Here is a 20,669-nt window from a genome sequence, read left to right as displayed (position 1 = left end):
CAGTGGCCAAAGTCGGACAGAAGGCTACAGAGTAGACCATGGTATAAAAGGAACACGAAGACTAGGGATTTCTCTAAAATGTGACGGAGAATGAACAGTCTGATATATATATATATATATATATATGCAAATAGAATTGTTTTTCCGAAATCTGCATTCGGACGCTGTAATCGAGCTAGTTGCGATCTAGCGTACGTTGTTCATTCCCTAGAATGAAGAAAACGACGAGTACGTAAATCAGTACAGCTTGTTTTTTTGCCAACTGAGCGATAGCCTCCTCCAGTAGCCTGACTTCATTCTATGACACAGCCGAAAACGGCCTAGCTGCCTACCCGCTTGCCTTCCAGCCAACCAGCGAGACTTTTCTTCTTTAACAGGTATCCGTTGACGGGGTGCACAGGACTACCCCGGCGAGAGGCGCACACACACACACACATAGACACACGGCCATGGCCATAAACATATTAAACGGCATCATTCTCTTCCGCATTTTGCTGCTTATTCTGTGCCCCTGCTTCATTGTCCATCTTACCTAATCATATATGTTTCTCTCTTGCTCTTTGTCTCGCACTGTCTCTCTTTCATTCTGTGTTCAGTTGTCCGTCTGCCGTCTGTCTGTCTGCTATGTCGCTGGAAACATAAGCACGTAGCCGGCCTCGCTGGTGAGCTGTGTCGAATAAAAGAGCGAGAGGCAACAAGAGGGAAAAAGGGGTCTGTTTCATCATACGACGTCTCCTCTCTTCCCCAATCCGCGTTACCGCAAAGGTACATTAAAGGGGCTCCTGCTACCAGCCGCAGGGATAGTGACGAGGCTGGATATGGAAACATTAGCAGGTTTGTGCTGCGCTTGCGAAAAGGGATGACCTTAGAACGATTTTCGCCGTCGAAGTTGCTGGGGTGGTGGCGACATCGGCGCCGATGTTAGACGACCTCTGACCTTTGTCGGAGGAGTGGGGACGGACGGGCGCCTGGCAGGCGGCAGTCGACTCACGTTTTCCATTTTCAGTCAAGCGTAATAACGGCCTACCGACAAACCACGCGCATTTACACACCTCCGTCGGGGGCGCGCGCGCGCACCGCTTACGACGGCCTGAGAGACTTGCGCAAAAGGAGAACTGTTTCGAGTCTTCCCCTGTATCTTGTTGCTTTTCATTTAAATAAGTTCTACGTTTATTTTCTGTTATGACTTTTCTGTTAGATGTATTAATTGTTGTTATGTGTTTGCTTCATTGTTGCTATTGTCAGTGGTGCCATGATGTTTATTGTTAACATTATTAGCCTTATGTAGAAAACTAAATTTTCATTTACTACTAACCGACCTACCCCGAACAGGGTCAAGCTAATACTTTTCATCTTGTTAGTATTATTCAGCCGATAGCAAATAAGAGTTGTTCGCGAAAACGCTACTTCTTTTCCCTGTCGTATCGTGTCAAGGCCAGGTCGGTAGATCAACTTGAGCAGACTCGGTGCCACTTCTGACGATAGACGTCACGCTTGCTTCTCCTGTTTCTCTTCGCTATTTATCTAGTTATTCCGCATTTGGTGTCTATCTTGGGGCAATAAAATTACCCTTTACTTTACCTAACCTGCGTTCTCTGCTGAGCCCAAACACGGCGACCCTCTTTGTTCCTGTCATCCTTCTCTTTATAGTTACGGTTGCAACACACCGCCATTCATCAGCCAGAAATACCTAAAATGTGTTTGCTTTTTTTTGCGCTCTTATCCGTAGACCTTGTTCGTCCTTAATTAATACCATATTAATAATCCACATACCAGCGATTCCCATAGTTTTCATCTGGCTTACAATAGACTTTTTTCCATCGTCCGTCATTTAATTTATATAATATAGTACATAGACGCCGACCGATTATCCTGTTATCTCCTTCCATTTGTCCCACTTTCACTCTTAGTGGTCAAATATCTCAAAAGGCAGTTCGGCCATATCGCTCGTTACTACAATGCGCACCTATATGTTTCGCTTGTATCGATTCTTTTTCCAGTGGAACAGCAGTTGCAATTAAGCCAACAAACCTCGTGGTTCCCGTCGCATTCTTCTACCCTTGGTTGCCAGTGCGAGATCTTTATACTATTTACTCTTCGGTGATCTGTTTTCAATAGAAGCTGGAGCCTGCCGTGAACAGATTTGCCACAGGTCTGCGATTGTGTGTTACATAGATTCAATGATACTGTTTAGTAATTTTAACGGAGTATAATGTACTCTAGTAAATTGCAGGTCTGAGTAGTCTTTTTTCCTATGGTCTCTGGTATCAAGCAACCGACTGCATTTGTTAATAATGGACGCCCCTAGTATACGCTATAGGACCATAATTTTCCCGGCCTCATTGACGACTTATAGCCAGTTGCTAGTCGAATATACATCGCTACTCAATTGTACTGAAGATGATGGAGCAGAGAATTTTTGCACAGCACACAAACACGCACACGTATTTATACCTACACATATGTACACTACAGAAGTATGCACATTTTTTCATTCCACTGAATTATAGTTGGGTTAGTAATAGTAGTACAGAGTTTAACAAACAATAAATACAAACCAGATTTTAACGCACGTGTCGCTAACGTTGAGATCTCTTACTAAGGGGAAATTGAAAAATTCACGCGTTTATGAGAGAGAAAATAAGCACACTATAGTAGATGCGACCCACCAGAAGCAAAGGCACCGACGGAAAGTGTTTTTGTTGTTGTTGTTGCTGCGGCCTGTATTTTTCCTTCCTCCCCCTGCCCATCTTCGTTTCACTATGACCGAGTACCCATCTACGCTATATCGTTGGCTTGTTATGTACACGAAACACTCGTCTGATGCGATGATCGTAGAACGATTGTGGCCTGAATAAGCGGGCAGGACATCGACAGTTCTTGGCAATGACCGAGGCGTCAGCAAATGGCGAACCACCAACTGAACACCAGCTCCGTTAGCTATCCCCTCATGTCTGTTTCGTTTGCAGTAGTATTGGCCCATGTAGATTCTGGTGGCCATAGTTACTTCTTCTGCTGTAGAGTAGAAATAAAGCCCGTCTGTCGCTCTAGTGGCCTGTCGCCGGAAGCACGTCGTCCTCGAGCAGGAGGGCCAGCTTCCGCTCGATGTTGTCTCGCCACCTTTTGTTTCTACCGTCGTTGCTGTTCCTGTAGTTCCCGTTACCGTCTATAACACCCTGACGAGCGTCGTCCTCCCACCGCTGCCCTATCTACTGCTTGTTATCGCTATTTCAGCTGATTTTTACCTACTAGCCACTTGGCACTTGCTTCTCGCATCGTCGCCTCCCCCCCGACGTCTGATGATGATCCCGCTGTGGATGATGATAATGATCCCACTGCCCTTTTGCCGATACTGTTCTCTACTTCTTTTTCTCCTTTGTCGTTCTCATCACCTTAAGTGTTTGTAGCACCTATTAAAACTTCCGACATCGGCGGCAGCGCAAGCGAACATAACGACTCGTTGTTTCGTGTTTCGCGTCGCCTTCTCGTTTTGCGACAGCTGAAAGCCAGAGGCTAGCTTCGAGAGTTGATATGCATGCCTCTCCTTTCTTCGGATGGATGAAAATTTACTGCCGAACCACTCTGCCACTTCCACTTTTTCGGGCAGTTGGCTCAACAGCTATTTTGTTTAGCTCGTCTCGTATATAGTTTTTCTATCAACTTAATGCTGTTTCTCAGTTTTCTCATCCACCATGCCAGCAATGAACCGCTGATGATTATTACGATAGTACATAGGGTAAATGCAATCAACTGTTCGTATGTGCTGCTCTTTCTCTGATGTCCATATCTTACAGCGGGATGAAGGCAGGGAAAAAAACAGAACGAAGAAGACGTATACGTACTCTTTAGTCCCCTTTCATCTAGGTACATCTCCACCCGCCTGTAAACATATTCGATCTTTGGTATCATAGTGCTTGTATTAAGTAATTGCTTTATAATATTATAGTAGTTGTAGTAGTACACAAAGTTCTATACATAGGCGTACATAGTCCGTTGTCTCGACTGAGCGCCCTGTTGAAGGCTATATCCAGTAATCCCGTCGAGTGTTATAGAAACGCTTGATGTGATTGGTTACCTATTCATTCGCTTGTCTTTCGGCAAGTTGATTTGGTTCGTTGGAAGGGGATAAGTGTGTCATTCCGGTGTAAAGATGTTAGAGTAGGAAGTATCCAACGACTGCCAGTATAAATATGTTGTTGGACCGACAGATTGGGTTTGCGACTGAGTTGTAGCTCGCTGGAAGGTCAATCCAAACGAAAGATTGTTTTGTCACTAAATGAATATATTTAAGGAAACATTTAACACACATGGCTGCCCGTTTTGTCACGTGAAATGGTATTCTCTTAATCAATACCATACCATTTTTATATATACTCACAAAGTACGCGATCATTTGGCGGGAATAGGTCATTTGTGATCGTGTCCGGATCGAAGACCCCCGGTGTCGGTTTTCGAGTACGTTCTGTAATCAAAAATACAAGGAAATAAATGGTGTGAAGAGGAGCTTCTTCAATGTGTTTCCACTCAAAGCACTTCTTAAGAATCTAAACCATGCAATCCTATTTTGCTTCTATTCGTGTGAAGATATTGAATGTCTTCATTCGAGGAATCACTGTGAATTGTGTTGTATAGTGTAGTTAAAATCCGGCTTTGTCTCCTTTTTTGCTTTTGTATTAGATGTCTCTCGTGTAACATTTACCTATATTCACTGTAAATTGTCTAGCAAAATCGTCCTGATGAAGGCTAGCTCTACTTCATTATCCCGGTTCGGTATGTTTTCACACGTAGTTTAGATGCGGTCGCAACATAAACCACTCGTTTCGCCACGTACACCTTGCTTGGCCTCGTAACAAACGGCCTAGTATGCACGATCATGCCAAGACAGGTCTCTCAGCGTCGTAAAATGACCCCACTCGAACGTCGTGCCTGCGCGTCTCTCCATCTCCTAACATTTTTTACTAACGTACTATGCCCGTAACTAGCTACCATGTCATTTTTCTCTTCAGCTAAGCGCGTTACTTGCAGCGTAATGTCCGCGATCGCCAGTTAATCAGACCACAAACTACTTCCAAATCGTGACAGCATTGTAGAATAAATGCACGCCTGGCCTGGTGTTCCCTTCTTTTATGATCCATTACTAGCTGATTTTCACGGTTTTTTTTTAGCTTCTATTGAAAGACTTCCGGCCGACACTCTTATCTCTTCTATTCCTTACCATCTTTTTACTGCACGTTAAGAAAGCATTAGACAACACGCATTTTCGGCAGTAAAGTTTTTGTTCAGGTTGCAGGGCAGGTGTTACCTTTGGGCGTGGTTTTGCTCTTTGCATTGTTCTTCGGACGGCTAGTCTCCCGCGGGGGTGCCGGCCGTCGAGTTGTCGTCGTCTGAACAGCTGGAACTTCTGCAATATCCAGTGTCAACAAGCACTGTCATTCAGGCATTCTTGCCGATAGCCCCTGACACCTAACAGCGCAGGCAAATGCTGGGACTTTGCTTAGTCGCTTGCTGCACGAAACATCCATCCGACATGTTGCGCAAAAGCGGGCACGATATATATGTTATAAAACACGTACATGCGGCCCTTGGGAAAGCGAGAAGTCTTTACGCTGTCTGCCGCCGAGTCAAAAAGCTGGGTGGGATATAAGGAATAAACAAAAAGATGTTGCATCCATCTCAGACATACATCTCAGTCATGCAGGCGACTGGAGTAAGTTCGGAAAAAGAGGAAGTTTAAAATTTGGACGACAGGTGATTGACTGGTCCTGTGAAGGGCTGCTATTTTAGGCTATTTCATTTAGCGTCCGAAGTGAATACGCGCACTAGATAAATGCACACGACTGGATTTGTCTGGATGTATTCGTGGTGGGAAGCGGAGACTCGACTCAAGAAAAAAAAGCTATTTTAAGAATTCTCATTACTTTTCTCTAGTTAGACGAGGATTGGGAGAATCTAAGTCCGCGTTGATGGAAAACACAATCTACAACTAACTTCCATCCAACTGCTAATAAAATAGGAACTTACAACCTGAGCGTCTAGTTCCACCATCCAGTCATTTAATAATTGGAACTACGCTAAAAGTGTTATTAGACAATCGAGTAAATAAAAAAAAAAAATGGGAAATGAACAGCCGCAGCAAAGTGAGGTATTTCCGTGTGTACGAGTCTTTGTGACGGAACAACAAAGCTTAAGTTGAAGGTTATATATGCACACAGAGTACGAGACACGACTTCACCTATGTCGACACCGACTCGATCGTGTAGAAAATGTATTTTGATAAATGTTCTACACATTTCGTTACCTTATCAAAATACAGTTAATGGTGCAAGCAATCGTAGCACAAAGCTTACCGTAGACTTTGATTGTTCCCTCGGTTTCTCCTAGAGGATTTTTTGCCACGCAATGATATTCGCCAAAGTCCTCCGGAAGGATATTCCGAATCTGCAATGACGAATCGGAGCCCACGTGTCCAAGCGGGGGCTTTTAGATATGTGCATCATCACAGGCAGTAGGTCATATTTAAAATATATAATAGGTAGTATTAGTATAACTTTGGGCCGCAATTCTGCTATAAATTACAGGTAAACTTATTATTATATAAAACTGTTCATATAAAATTCAAGTTCCTGCAGCCATTGTATAGCTTAAACCAATATCAGCAGATTTCAATAGACCTCAAGATACATGATGTGTTTATATGGCCCAAGAGGATGAATCTCGTCCAGGAAACGCCCGCCTGCGGACCCGTTCGATATGATCTCTCCATTCCGAGTCCAGTAGGCAAGACCGCGTGGGTGACATTCCAAATTGCACGCCAAACGCACCGAGGAGCCGACGCTTTGTCCAAGCAATTGATCCGTAATCCAAACCATAGGGGCAACTAAAGTACCGAAAATGTCATAACAAACAGGACCCATGGGTCAGTGGTGGACTTCTCGGCGGTGGAGTCCTTTCATGTGATACATTTGTGATCTGCGTCTATCTAGGCTTGTGTCAAAAGCATTTCAACATTGTACTTACATTGGACGTCAAGCTTAATCCTTTTGCTGACTGAAGGGGGGACATTGTTTGAAGCTATGCAAAGATACGCTGCCATATGGAGCCGGGACACTTTACTGATGTTTAACCATGGTCCCTTCACAGCATTAGCTAAAGAGTGAAAGACAAAATGAAAAATCCAAATTATCATCTATTTAAGAAACGTTAACATTCACCTGTGAAAATTTCCAACCTAAGTTGTTATTAGGTCAAAGTTTCATCTGTTCAACGGGTCTGGTCGGGAATTTGCAGAAAAAAAAGTTACTTCTACATCACTTAAATAGTGAGACGGTGATTACGGAGGTGGCACCGCTCTATATTGCCAAAATTCGTCAATTCTCTAAAAAGAATAAGATCATTCGCGTATCTCACCAAGAAAACAACATTTGCATAGCTTATTAAAAAAGCAGGTCCAATGAATAGGGCCCCAAGCTTATTAACGAAATGGGTGACCCTATCGGGGCGGTGATAGATCACACACGTACAGTGATCACCCGCTCCTGTTTCGAACTGTCAACAGCCACCAACAACAACGAAGGGTTAAAGGCCACGAAGGCTTCGGACAGGCCAAATGCGTTAGAAGTGATGTCCGGCTATGGACGCTCATTTTATGCTTGGGTAGTCCGTATCTTTCCGGCCCTTTGTTGATACAGGCTTCAGCCATTGACTAACGATACCGGAACGTTCACCCTGCTTATTTCAGCATGGATAGATAAACGCCAATGAGCGGCTAAATATCATGCGATGAAGACATTTTAGGTCAATAAATAGACTAAAATAGGTGAGAACTATAATTTTATTACCTTCGTTTTGTCCGTTAGTCTTTATTTTTGGCAGTATTTTTGCTATGATTTTAAATTTTTAGAACGCGCAATTTAGCATCTTTGCGTTATTACTATTACTGATATGTGTAACTAGTGCAACCGGAAATTCTCTTAGTGTCTTATTCATTAGCTATTGGTATTGTTCTGTATTATTACCTTTCAATGGTACAAAAAATGTTTGCTATATCAGTCAATCTAGTTAAGGTCACCTGAACTTTGTGCGCGTACTACTAAACCTGGTGACGCGGGATCGTCTGTATACAAAAACTTACCAGAGACATTCTTTGTATTCTTCTTATTCATTATATCTTTCTATTTGAAGAACAATTGTTTAAGTGATTGTCGAGTGATAGTGATGCGCGCCAAATTTGAAAAGGTTTACTTTTTATGATCCGTCTAATAGCTAGAAATGAAAAAAAGTTATCTTTGTCTTGACCTAATGGATGAAGTTATCTAGTAATTTAAACCTGTATCTATCACTGGCAAATGAATGGCTAGATAATATCACGAATATTCAATAAGGGATCATTATACGTTTATATACGTACATAATATTATACTGATTGTACTGACTTTTAAATTGATCTAATTGCATTTCTTGATCGTCCTCTCGGCGCCACTGTAGCGTTGGTTCCGGAATGCCTTTGGCCGCACAGAAGAGGGAGACATCGCTTCCCTCCTTAACGTCGGTATCCGAACTTGTCTCTTCCTCTTTTATCGAAGGTGGAACTGAAATACGACGACCATTTTAAGATAACATTTAGTTAACTATTGCGCATTAAATATCCGTTGCTATTCTACAGACGCGTTGACTCGCAAGTATTCGAACGCTAGACAAAGCAGAATCGACTTTATATAGTTCACACGTAAAGTTGGTTACTTCGAAGTACTAAATCAACTTGTTGCATTTCTCAAGTAAGTTACTTACCGACAACATCGAGGTACCCGACTTGATACTTCATTGGCGAAGTATTGATTTGACACATGTATGCACCTTTGTCCTTCTCCTGTACATCGCTAATGACGAGATTCCATGTCCGATGCCCATTGTGTGTAACCTTAAAACGGTTGTTATGGGTGATTACCGTTTTGGATAGAGTTAGAAGCGTGTACTTCTCGACGTATAACCACGCGACCTGCGGATTTTGCCAGTAAGGGGCAAATCAAAAGAGATATCAAATTTACGAGTGGGCTCAACAAATCTCTACAACTGCTAGCTAATAAAAAACACAAAATGAAAATTTTGATGGATAGGGATGAGCAAATAAGACAACGGAAATAATAAACTTTCATCTAGACAAACATTCACAAATCGATTCTTCACGTTTGTAATGTAAATCACAAAAACATAGTATCTCATCGAGGCCTAAGTTCAAACAAGTGACAATACATTTTGTTTGCTTCAGGGAAGGATGCAAAGATGACAAACATCCTTAAGTACGGAAGCTTCTCAAAATGGCGCCTAGAATCGGAGATAGTTTAGAGCCATCTAAATTGTACACTTTTCTTAATGTGACCTCAATGACGCTAAACTCACTTCGGCTCGTATGGACAATAATTTGTAGTAATTATAAAATTAAATGAATAGAAAGCAGTGAACATATGTATGCACTATGAAAGCACACTTACGGCCGTTACTATGTATACATCGATGTCTTATAACGGATTTCAGGAAACGTCTGAGCCTTCCACATTTCGTTTCCATGAGGCTAGCAAAAAAATTTAATTCATTAAACGAAGAGAATGGAGATCAAATTAAACACCCTCTTGATCTCCTCCCAAGCTGTCTGCTACCGACTCTTCCTGCCTGAAAATCTCCACTGTCCGTAAGCCGGGAGAGAGCACAGACTCCCACATGTTCGCTATTGGGTTTTTCTACCACTATAGAATCAGGCTCTTTCGCTCATGGTCGGTCATAACAACTATACTATTACCGAATCGAGTTGCACTGCTACCTTCAATTCGGCGTCTATTGGAGATTATCAACCGCTGGAAACCCTGGTCCGGTTCGTATTTTTTTAGGGCTTTTTTTCTTCGTCAAAAAGAATTAAATCCCTTTACTTCATCCTTTGTCGAAACAGGCTACCAATCTAATTAGTACGTGACGATGCACGTAGAAAATAGTATTCTTTCATTGTTTCCACCCACGCTGTATAGGTACGTTTTGTAGAATAAATAACAGTATTCCTTCCTAAGCCCATGCATGAACCTGTGATTCTGTCTCAACGCAGGACGTCAAATCATCTAGAGGGTGGCTGTCCCCACACTCAGGGCTGGCCGACGTATTGTCACATAAACAGCAGAGAGTATGGTGTCGAGACGAGGACCTGAGCACTCGAGTTAATGGGCTAGCTCTGGTGTGGCGTGGATTGGCCATCTAATCACGCCCAGCCCTGATCATAACCAAGCTTGCCCGCTCTATGATACCCGTTTTCCGCTTCCCCTTATGCCATCTTCACAGTGATCTACCACATGACCCCACTTGTTCTCTGGCGTAGCTGCTTCTACGTTCGCGCACGATCTCCCCTCGATAACCAGCCTTGGTTTCGCCTCTGGGACCACACTCTCATGCTTTCATTGATGCCGTTGATACTGTTTTGACTTCAGGTCCTTGCGTTTGCACAATGTTGTACGAAAATGCCACCGCCGTCGCCGTCACCAATTCGTCTCTCCGTCCTCCCACCGAGCTTAATGCACGCTCGCTTGCAATCTACAGTCCCTCGAGGTCTCGTCGCTACCGCGGTCTAGTGCTCATCCAAGGTTCCCTAGCAAAGCTGTCCCGTTCCACTCATAGGCCCACAGGCGTTTGGCCCGCCACTACTCCCTCTTCCTAGCACTTTTCTTTTGTCCTGGCGTACTACTGTCTAAGCATCCTGAAAGGATCACTAGTATTGCGCAGCGTTAGGCAAGCGGCTACAACAGCATCTGCTGCTTGAGATCAAGGAGAACCTTAACCGCCAGACTGGTCGGACGAGGGGTGGAACGAGAAGCTCTGTCTAGCCAGACGGCAAACGGGCAGGCGACCATAATTGTGGCAAATACGTCTCGAGGGACCTGTACGGTGTTGTTGGTGTCATCGCCTACTTGTCGTTGTGTTGTTATTTCGTTCTGGTTACAAGGGCATATTGCGACTAAAAGAAACCTCCGAAGTACTACCGACTAGTCCTGGCACACTGTTCAGACATAGATGAGGATAAAGATTGTAAGGTGTCACCGCGGCCATTCAACCACTAAGCGGATACTACAAGGAAGTTGGGCAATAGAATAGACGAAGGGCGTATAAGCCGGTTGAGGCAGTTTGTTACAACACTGCCTATAATGGGTAAGCCGCCACGTAGTTTTTAATCATTGGATTAAACCTCTCTTTTTTTCGACAATTTTTATGTCATGTCCCTTTATGCTTCTAAAGTTGAAAAAGTTTCTAGGTGCGAGGGTAGTTACAGCCCAACAGAGGAAAGGTCGCGAACTAGGCCTCGAATGGTAATATGGAAGGCCAAACCATCGTGTATGAAGCGCCAGATATGGCTAGTTTAAGTCCCGGGCGGGGTGCGTTCAGTTTCATTGGTACCAGTGACAAGCAGTTGTATAACCAGATCGTGCGCGAATTGACCTCTAACAAACTGAATTGGATTGCTCTAGAGACAATTTATTTTATACAGTGCTGGCATAAAGTATTTATTATATTATTAGATAATTTGTATTATTTTCCTATTAAATAACTGCTCGATGAAGGTCTGTCATGTGCGTATGTAGGCAAGTTTACTGAGCAAAATTTTATGTTGAATTGAATCTGTTTGAATTCTAACTGCCCCCCCCCCCCATTAGTGGGGTAAACATTTTTCTATTGTTTATTAGTAAATAAGTTCGATGAAATATGGAGCAGCCAAGCTGGGAGAATTTATTTTTCCCGCACCCCATAGTGCCGGCAAAGGATTTTCGGTTACATCAAGCTGTTCCCCATGCAGAGCTACGTTTCAATAATAATGAGCCTTTTTTTGCTTTCTTACCACGTCAGGCCATCGTCGGATTCATTGCTAATGTATGATATCTTACTACATTTACTACACTTATACAGCAAAAGGCATAATAGAAAAGCTATCAGGATTGTTGGCCCGGTTATTATTGCGGGGAGGTGGGCGTTGGATTTATTGTTTGTGTGCTAAGATCGACCGATGCACTGAATTCATTAATTTTCATTTGTGGAAACGACCATTTCATATCTCGTGCGAGCCGCTATTGTTCGTTAGCAGGAGCTTAAAATTGCGACGACCACTTTGAGTCTAGTAAATTTTGTTTACCAGTCAAAAGCACAGGTTTCCACTAGCATATGAGCACCGCATATGGCTCCTTATAGTTATCCTTGGAAATATATAAAAGATCAGGAAAAAAGAAACAATACAGAACAAGAACAGGCGCCCTATTTGTCGTTGATCATTAAAAAAAAAAAAAAAGAAAACGTATTTGATTCTTCAAGCACAACTGCGACAAACGAACAGTTGTTTTACTTTAACTCTGCACCATTGCTTGCAAATCTTCTTAAAAGCAATGTCTATGGGAACTACTTACTTTTTCTAGGCGCAGTACATTTTTCCTAGCGGACTGCGTAAATTTAGCGATTACATGAATATTTTATGTATCTGTACGCCTTTATGTTGATTTGCAGATCTCTATGCATGAGTATTAATCCTAGAAATACTACAATTTGAACAATGAGCACACCGTTATATTTAACAACAACAATAGAAGCCATACGGATAATACAATAGCGCATTTCTCTTTTTGTGTTTGTACGGGATCATAACGCTAACTTAAGTTGCTGCATTTCGCCGAGGAGTAAGAATTTAGGTCGGACCTAACGAAAATGTCCACCAACTGTCGACATCCTCTCCTGCAACGGTCACGACAGCAGCAACGACTCTAAGGCCGAAGCCTTGTCAGCAAGTGCATCGCCAGAGCGGAAAATCCCATGCTCACATTAGCTAACCTAAGAAGAGTTGTCGTAGCCAAGGTAGGTAAAGAGGTCGGAATGGAAGCTCGTAGGGTAAAACGCTGGAACTACATGGGCAAGTGCGATTGTTCGGCTCGAGGTTTCACTCCGATATCTCGTTTCCGGTGCAGCTCCAGCATTTCCCGGGCTCCCCGTCAGTCTGAGCTCCTAAAAGAAGAAGCAAGCACAGAAAGCCCTTGAACGAGACAGCGGCATAGACAGAGACGACAAAGGTTAAGCGATACAAATTATCCTCGATATATTATATTTAAAGACGCTGAAGAAACAGCAAACGATCCTGTGCCTGCAGGCCACAGGGGATCGCTGACAACCGGCGACGAACCGTGCAGCTGCTACGGCTATTTCTGGTGCTACCGCCTCGTGGAACGTGAGAACAATTTTTGAAGTTTTCTCTTCATCGGCCTTTTCCTGTTCCCACCTTTGTCTCGTCCTCACACCCCGCTTGGCTTGTTATATCCTTCTACGTTATGCATCACAAGACGCTAATTATGCAATGGAGGTTTCGTATGTTCACATAATAACCAATATAGCATTTGTTTTAAATTGAACTGCAAATACGTCAAAAATTGTACAAATTGTAGTCGTGGATATGTACTCAGGATCGACATGATTTCTTTTTTCTACCTCAGATTTTTTCTATTTATGTTTTTCCTGCCGTTACTCTTTTATTGCTCTCTTCCGTTTCCTCTGCTCGCGTTTCAAGGAAGCCAAGCAAAATAACGATATAACACTAACAATAACTAGGCAGCAGTCTAACAGAACGGACGACGCAAATTAGTGAAAAATTATCCTGCATGATTTACGTCGGTTCTCTGCCATCGCTCGCTCCAAACTGTGGATGGCGTTTACACCGACCACCGAGACGCCGTTTTCGATACCAGTAGAAGGACCGAAGTGGCTTTTGTGCTCCCCATGGCGGCTTGTTGTAAGGGCTCCGACAGGACAAGTCCGCCTGGCCGAACGGGACTTTCTTTCTGCTCGAGAGCGCTATAAAGAGCCTTATGGGCAGGAATCGGCAGTGCTGCCAGCTGCTCTATCGTTGTTGAAGTGTTACAGCTGGTACCATGCACATAGATAGATGAGCACAGATGTCCACAAAGACTAAAGTGACTTTTAGCAGAAAGCAAGAAACAGAAAACCTCCTTGCCGTACTTCTCGGCCGACACCGTTTGTTGGCTCGAATTTTCGTTTCACATCAGTTGAGTTTTCAACGGCGTCCGTGATGCCTTTTCCGAGGTCGCTTGTTTTTTGCTGTTGTTCTTCTTTTATATACCCATTGTCGGTGTCGAGAGATTACCACACTGAAATGAGTCCAGGCGACGCCGGCACGTCCGCGCAGGAATTTCTCTATTTCGACGTCAGTAACCACGTGTTTTACGTACGCCTCGCGCGCCGCCAACGTAGCGTCTCTCAGCTCTCGTGGTATTTTTCTGCAGTGGCATGGTACGTAGCAGCAGGCCGATAGGACAGAACCGGGAAACAGTGACGGCAACGCCACTGAGACTACGAAAGACGTCTTTTGTTGCCACAAAGCAAAAAGCCAAAGGAGAATGGAAGAGCGCACTCGAAGAAGAACACAGTGCCTCGCTACGTCAGTTGCTAGTCGCTGACTGGCAATGGCTGTCTCAGTGGGTTGGCATGTTGTATCTTCCTTTTCGTCCTCTTGCCGCAGTGTAGTAGTAATATGCGATGTGCATCGAATTGTGGGCGGACGGCAATTTTCTTCTTCGTCGTTTTCCCATTCCCACCCCTGTGGGAACAGGAATTCCTATTAGGTCATTCTCACTTGTCTACCCTCGATGCAGGCGCGGTGACGATAGCAGTCTCATCAACAAACATAGAGAAGGGACCACTCGTTCCTTAATACTGACCTGGTACTTCAGACTACTAACACTGCAAATGGCTCGATGAAAAAAATTGAAAAAAATCGAACTACACATATGTATATTTACATCAGTGACGCATGCGGTATCGATGATACACGCAGGTACCGCTAATTGAAGATTTATTGATTTTCATACCGAATGCGCACCTCTGCAACCTTCCTTTTACAATAATCGTTAACGAAAACTCATATTTACTACTTAGACGGTCAGATTCGTCTCATCAGATAGTAACGATACAAACAACGTTTAGCTCTTTTTTTTTTTGTTAATCCTCTATGTAAGCATGCTCGCTTATCTAGTTTTGGAAACAGCCTCAGAAAGCATTCGTCGTCGAAAACCTGACTACTGGCTCTTTTACGAGCTTCACGGTATGTTTGAAATCTTTAGGTCGCTGCGAACGTTAGTCGCCGCGGGCGCCGCCTCTGATTCCTACTTGCAAAACGCCCTATTCGATGTTATGACGGACGGCGGGCAGACATTGGCCGTTTTGAACCGTCTACAACATGACCGAGCGCCCAATATCCCTACAGCTCGTATCAAACAGCCCCGTCAACACGAGCTGTTGCTGTTCAACCTCTGCTACGTAAATCCCATCTCTTCCGTATGTAGGAGTAACAATCCGTTGGAGGCAAGATATCTAGTGAAGCGTCGCCAACGGCTGCAAATTGTTAAATTGGATTCGATTTTTTCCCATCTAAACTTCGCCGAATGGGTCCCTGTTGGAAAAGCTGTTTACGCCGAAAGTCATCGTTCTATTTGATTTTTTTACCTTACGGTTAAATTGGTCGTTTTTATACAGCAATATTTGCCAAGCTCTCTTTTATTTTTCATTAATTTTAAACCAATTCATCTGTTATTGATTGAATGTGATAATGCAGGTATTTAAAATTATATCTAAATTATAACTTACAACAACCCAAATCGTGAGAACAAGTGCAAGCAAAATTGAAGAAAACGCAGTAGATCAATTACGAAAGAATCACTCGTGCTTCAGAGATCAACACAAGCTGAACTTCAAATTTTGCTTCTGAGACGTCGACGCGAGGCGAAAAGGATAACGCAAATCTTGAAACATAGCTACGTTTTCTCTAAAGAATCGGACCGCCTTGGAGTAATCTACAAACGGCAAGGGTATTGTTGGCGACACGTAGTTTTGCCGGCTTTGAAGGAATCAAATAAAGCAATGCAATGCTTAAATAGCGTTAAATTCCTAGTCCGTGATGTGACAGCGATTGCGAACGTTCGATTAACATGGCATAAAGTTAGGGTGTTGACATTCTTGAAGGCCGTGCTGTCTCTGTGATGAGGAACCACGTAAAAGGTAACAACGAGAATGTAACGCATGTGCGATATAGAGGATTTAGCCAACTTTTGCCAACAAAGGATATGTAGATACAACTGTACATATGTAATAATACTATTTGCTGCAGTTACATAACCATGGCATCATGTGAAATAGTAGGAGTATCCTGTCGTTAGCCCTAGAAAAGCATATCGTGTAGCTAGCGTACGATTGTTACTATGCATAATAAGCGGCGAAGTGCTATATATAAAGAGGAGATATGTAGCCACTGTGTGAATTGCCTCGGAAAAGCCATTGTCCCGAGAATATCCGGTCATTAGGGAGTCGAGGCCCGGAGACTGTAAGAATGAAAAGAGCGAGAGGAACTCCTGCGGCCGAGTTAAGGGAACAGCAAGCGGCGCATTCGGCGAAGCTGCCGGGGTCAGAGGCAGACACATCTCTGCGGACTTGTATCCAAATAGATGGCCGGGAACCGCAAAAACTTTACAGGCCCAACTGGCCGTGGGACCGTGCCCCGCCCTCTCGAAAAGCGGCGACATGGATGACAACGACGACCACAACAACGATGAAGCCAGCATCGGTGGTAACAGTGGCTGTGCCGCTAGCTTCCCAGCAGTAGTAACAGCAGCGCAGGCCAAAAAAGAAAAGAGGTTGGAGCTATAGGCAGCGTCCGTCTAAATCTCCTGCCCTAGTCCTAAGGATAGAAAGGAGCGATGAAAAACTAGAGAGAGCGCCTTTCAATTGTCCCCTTTCGCCGACAGTTTCGTTGTGCGTACCCTCCCTGCAGTGGCCCCACTTTCCCCTCATATACCATCATCGTACGTAGTTCTCCCACTACATCTAACGACGTCTGTGTTACCCAGCTGCGGCGGTGACACGGGCCTTAGCGGAGGCAGCACACGACGTCCATAACCGTTTTTTTTATTGTCTAGTTGGTTGTATGATCCAGTTCCCTTTCATGTTGCGGTAAATACAAACCTGGAACATCCACACGTTACCTTCTCTGGGATAGTTTAAACTCAAGCGGCCATCCTGTAGCCAAGTAACCCTTCACCATCAACCCAGAAATGGAGTATCCTACACTTCACGCCTATACATACATATGTATACGTTGTATAGGAACGTATACGTATCTAACGTCGTGAGGGTCGTTAACCGTGGACAGACCGCAGACGGCGATCTCACCTAGTCGTGTTATCACTTCAGACAGTTGTCATCTCAATCTTCCCGTTTCTTTAAAAAAATTGAGAACGAGAAAGGGTACAGAAGATCACGGACTTTGTAGAATCTGCGCTTTCGTTCTTCCTTACTGCAGACCCGGACGGTTAAAGCTCTCATTTTGATGATTCGTGTCCACACCAATGTCATGTAATTGATATAGACGTTAGCATCAGCGCCAGCCCCCCAGTAACTTCGTCACTTCGACAAACTGCAGCATTGGCAGTACTTACCGCGAAATAATGGTTGAAAAGGCAACGTAGGGCAAAGTGTCGACGATAAGTCCTTCTACCGGAATGAGCGAGAAAACCTGTCAGCCTAAACAACTCAAGAACTATCCTCAGCCTATATTGAAGAGAAGTGTCCTTCTCATCGATTCACTGGCATCCATCCTTACTGGCTATTGCCGCCCTCCGGACCTCATGTCGTGTCGACATCCTCCAAAAGCCACTTGAGGATGGGATTAAATTACGTCGTGGCCGCCCGGGACCGCCCCTAGCTTACCGCAACGTTGCTTGTCGTCTGTCCCCTCCCTCTTAGTCCTATAGGTCCAACAGACAACGACGACGGGCCCTGTCCTATCGTTACGTCGGCTCTTGACACCCTAAAGCGAGTGTGGATCACTTTAGGCACTCAAAGTTGAGGGCAACTGGCAGTGAATTAGGAAGGAGGCAGATACAGGAACAGGAATTGGATGATAGGTATTACCCATCACTGATAATATATATATGTGCTACGTTTTTCTTTTGCTCCTATTTACGAATATACGTGGAGTATATGTACATAGTAGCAATATAGTTGATCATACAAAAAACTGGATCATATGTACGCCTGTGTGCTCGGTCGGTCATATTGTCTAGAAAAGTTAGCGAGCCATTTATTTGATAGGCGAAAAATTATCTATTTCTAGATCAAATGTTCATTTCGTTCTTACCTATCGTTGTATGTAGAATTACTTATCACCCATAGTCAAATAAAAGCAAACTTATATGTGGTAGAATAAAGATTTACGTATATACCCGGTAGCTGCTGAGGTTGTCGACCACACACGATAGAATAACTTTTCGGCCCGTCGAAACGGTCTGGTTCTGAATGGGTTCGGCAAAATCGGGTTCCATCGGGGTGTTAATTCCACTTGCAGCACTGTTTGTGATTTGTGAATCACCTTGACACGCTGAAAGATCAGTAAATCATTATTCGATTAGTACCTTTCTAGTCATCTTGTAAATGAGATTTAAACCTGCCCAGTGTTTATATTCAGGAACCCTTACTTAAACGCTATATTTCAGTCTTACCTCAATACTACCACCACTGTACCCCTACAAAGTATATAATCAGAATAGCTCTAGTCTAAATAAATAGTTATAAAGATCATTGCATCTATAGTTGTAACAATATATTGCTGCACACTAGCGGTCTGAAAACTAAAATCTATGGTTTGAGGCTGATTCATGAGAGTATGTCATAGTAAGCTTCCATCGCAAACTAAATGTGTATGAAGATGTGCCTTCGTGTGTCCTTCTGTTTGTGTCTAAATCCGTGCGTGCGATTGCCCCATTGCTGTCGCGATGCACTTAAAAGGCTCAGCTAAAGGCAGCTGAGCAGTTGCCTGCGTGGTTTGCTAACTGCTGACGTATGCGACTGGCGGCTATCGACGATCGACCCTCCTAAAAGGTCGTTTTCGGCTCAAAAAGGATGGCTTTAACGGGCATCGGTCCGACCCATGTTTGACAAATTCGTAAGGGGATACCAAGGGATCCCTTTACGATTGTAAGCACCCATAGGAGGTCCATGTTTGGCTCATGCTGATAGGGAACAACAAAAACGTGAGCATCCCCTAACATAGGTATAACAAAATCGCCATAACGGAAGTGGCCAGGAACAGCAGAATCATGCGCGGAGTGAGAGTTCACGAAGCAAACGGAGGGGTTATGGGGTGTTTGGTGGAAGAACAGCCGGCTCAAACCGAAAGGGCTGACTCGTCATGACATCGAGGTTCGTCAAAGCGCGAAGCTACCCAGCCAACGGGGCTCAACTCCTATATACATTCTCATGGCGTTGCTGATGGCAGCGAAACGACATATAACGAAGCGAACTAATTTTATACAATCGTAGCTTACATTCAATGACGAGAAGCGATCCCAGTAAATCTCCTGCTACTCGATGCCAAACGCCTACTTGAAGTTTGCATATATCTATTTGGGTGCACCTGCTTGATACAACATTTTTGCCTAACTATAAAGTTGTTTGCTATTCCACCTAATTATTAGCAGTTGGTAACTGTAAATTAACTTACCAGTATCAGTGATTAACCACAAATTCTCTGTTACAATGCAATTAACCTTAGTTGCGGTGAATTTAAAATTCCAGTCTGGCCTAAAAATCGTCCTTCGTAAAAATCATTTTATGTATCAGATCACCCGGAAGTGGCATATCCATGCCAATTCCGGGTGGCATGCCCATCATTTTCGTCTGGAAGCAATATGAATTGAATAATACGTTGGATTATTTAGTTCATTGTTCTGTTCAGCATTTGTTCATCGCAAAATTATGCGACTATGTACTATCTACTGTGGACGTGTTTAGAACTATCCGCTTAAACAAAATACAAATGTACATACATACATACATACATACAAAGTGCAAGTGAAATCAATGGCCGAAACGGTTGTGTTCTGCTAGATTCACCCACTGAGCAAAGCGCGCCTCCCCAACTAACTTTGCTTTCAACTTGTCGGTGTCCCACACCGATAAGTCGCGAGGGTCCGTGGCACAGCTACGTAAGGACCGCGTCACTCGCTCCGAGGACGGAAATGAAGATCCGTTTCCTCGAATTCAGAAAACCTTGACCAGGTCGAGTTAACGTCATTAAGACCATTAAGGTCGCATAAGAACTACCACCACTACTTCGTTGGAGCAGCGACTTCGGAAGTAACGAGATCTTGGCGGCGAACTGGTCCTATCCAAGGTTGCACTTTACGTAGCTCTTTTCGATGCGGTGTCATCCTGCGCCTTCTCGCAGTAAGAACGGCTTCAAAGACGTCGTTAGGAAAAGCGCTCGGTAAGGGCAAACCGGGCTGAAAAGTGCATTTTGTTCATATAATATGTATTTTCCGTACCACTTCAGCACGGCCCGCTCAACACGACGTCATTCTGGCGTTCAGTGACAAAATGCTGTCTGCAAGAAGCGCAGCCGAAATACAATGTACATAAAAGAAGTATGTGCATTTATTATATTTACCTTTATGATTATTCAGGCTATGCACTCGAATGCCGGCGCCGGGTAGAATTGCTGAATCGTTCACTGACAGCCTGTGATAACGAGTCTATGTGTTTATAGAAGGCCTTTCTCTATAGTATAAGGTAATTTAAGTTAAGTAAAATAAATTCTTGTA

At 43.8% G+C, this 20,669-nt stretch overlaps 1 protein-coding gene across 1 annotated transcript; it reads right to left on the bottom strand.

Moving 5' to 3' along the window:
* Positions 1 to 109: 109 nt before the first annotated feature.
* LOC111265502 (lachesin) lies at positions 110 to 18,427 on the bottom strand (the record flags this gene model as incomplete). The annotated part of the gene is given in 9 exon segments (XM_022842238.2): positions 110 to 4,236; positions 4,379 to 4,462; positions 5,303 to 5,401; positions 6,348 to 6,438; positions 6,672 to 6,877; positions 7,018 to 7,146; positions 8,433 to 8,588; positions 8,788 to 8,995; positions 18,294 to 18,427. Coding segments are annotated over 9 exon segments (1,155 nt in total). The 5' UTR covers positions 18,393 to 18,427.
* Between the last annotated feature and the right edge of the window lie 2,242 nt (positions 18,428 to 20,669).

This window comes from Varroa jacobsoni, unplaced genomic scaffold (assembly GCF_002532875.2).
Source record: "Varroa jacobsoni isolate VJ856 unplaced genomic scaffold, vjacob_1.0 scaffold_976, whole genome shotgun sequence".
Taxonomy (NCBI): Eukaryota; Metazoa; Arthropoda; class Arachnida; order Mesostigmata; family Varroidae; genus Varroa; species Varroa jacobsoni.
Note: the sequence above shows the minus strand (reverse complement) of the source record. Positions and strands in the feature narration are given on the sequence as shown.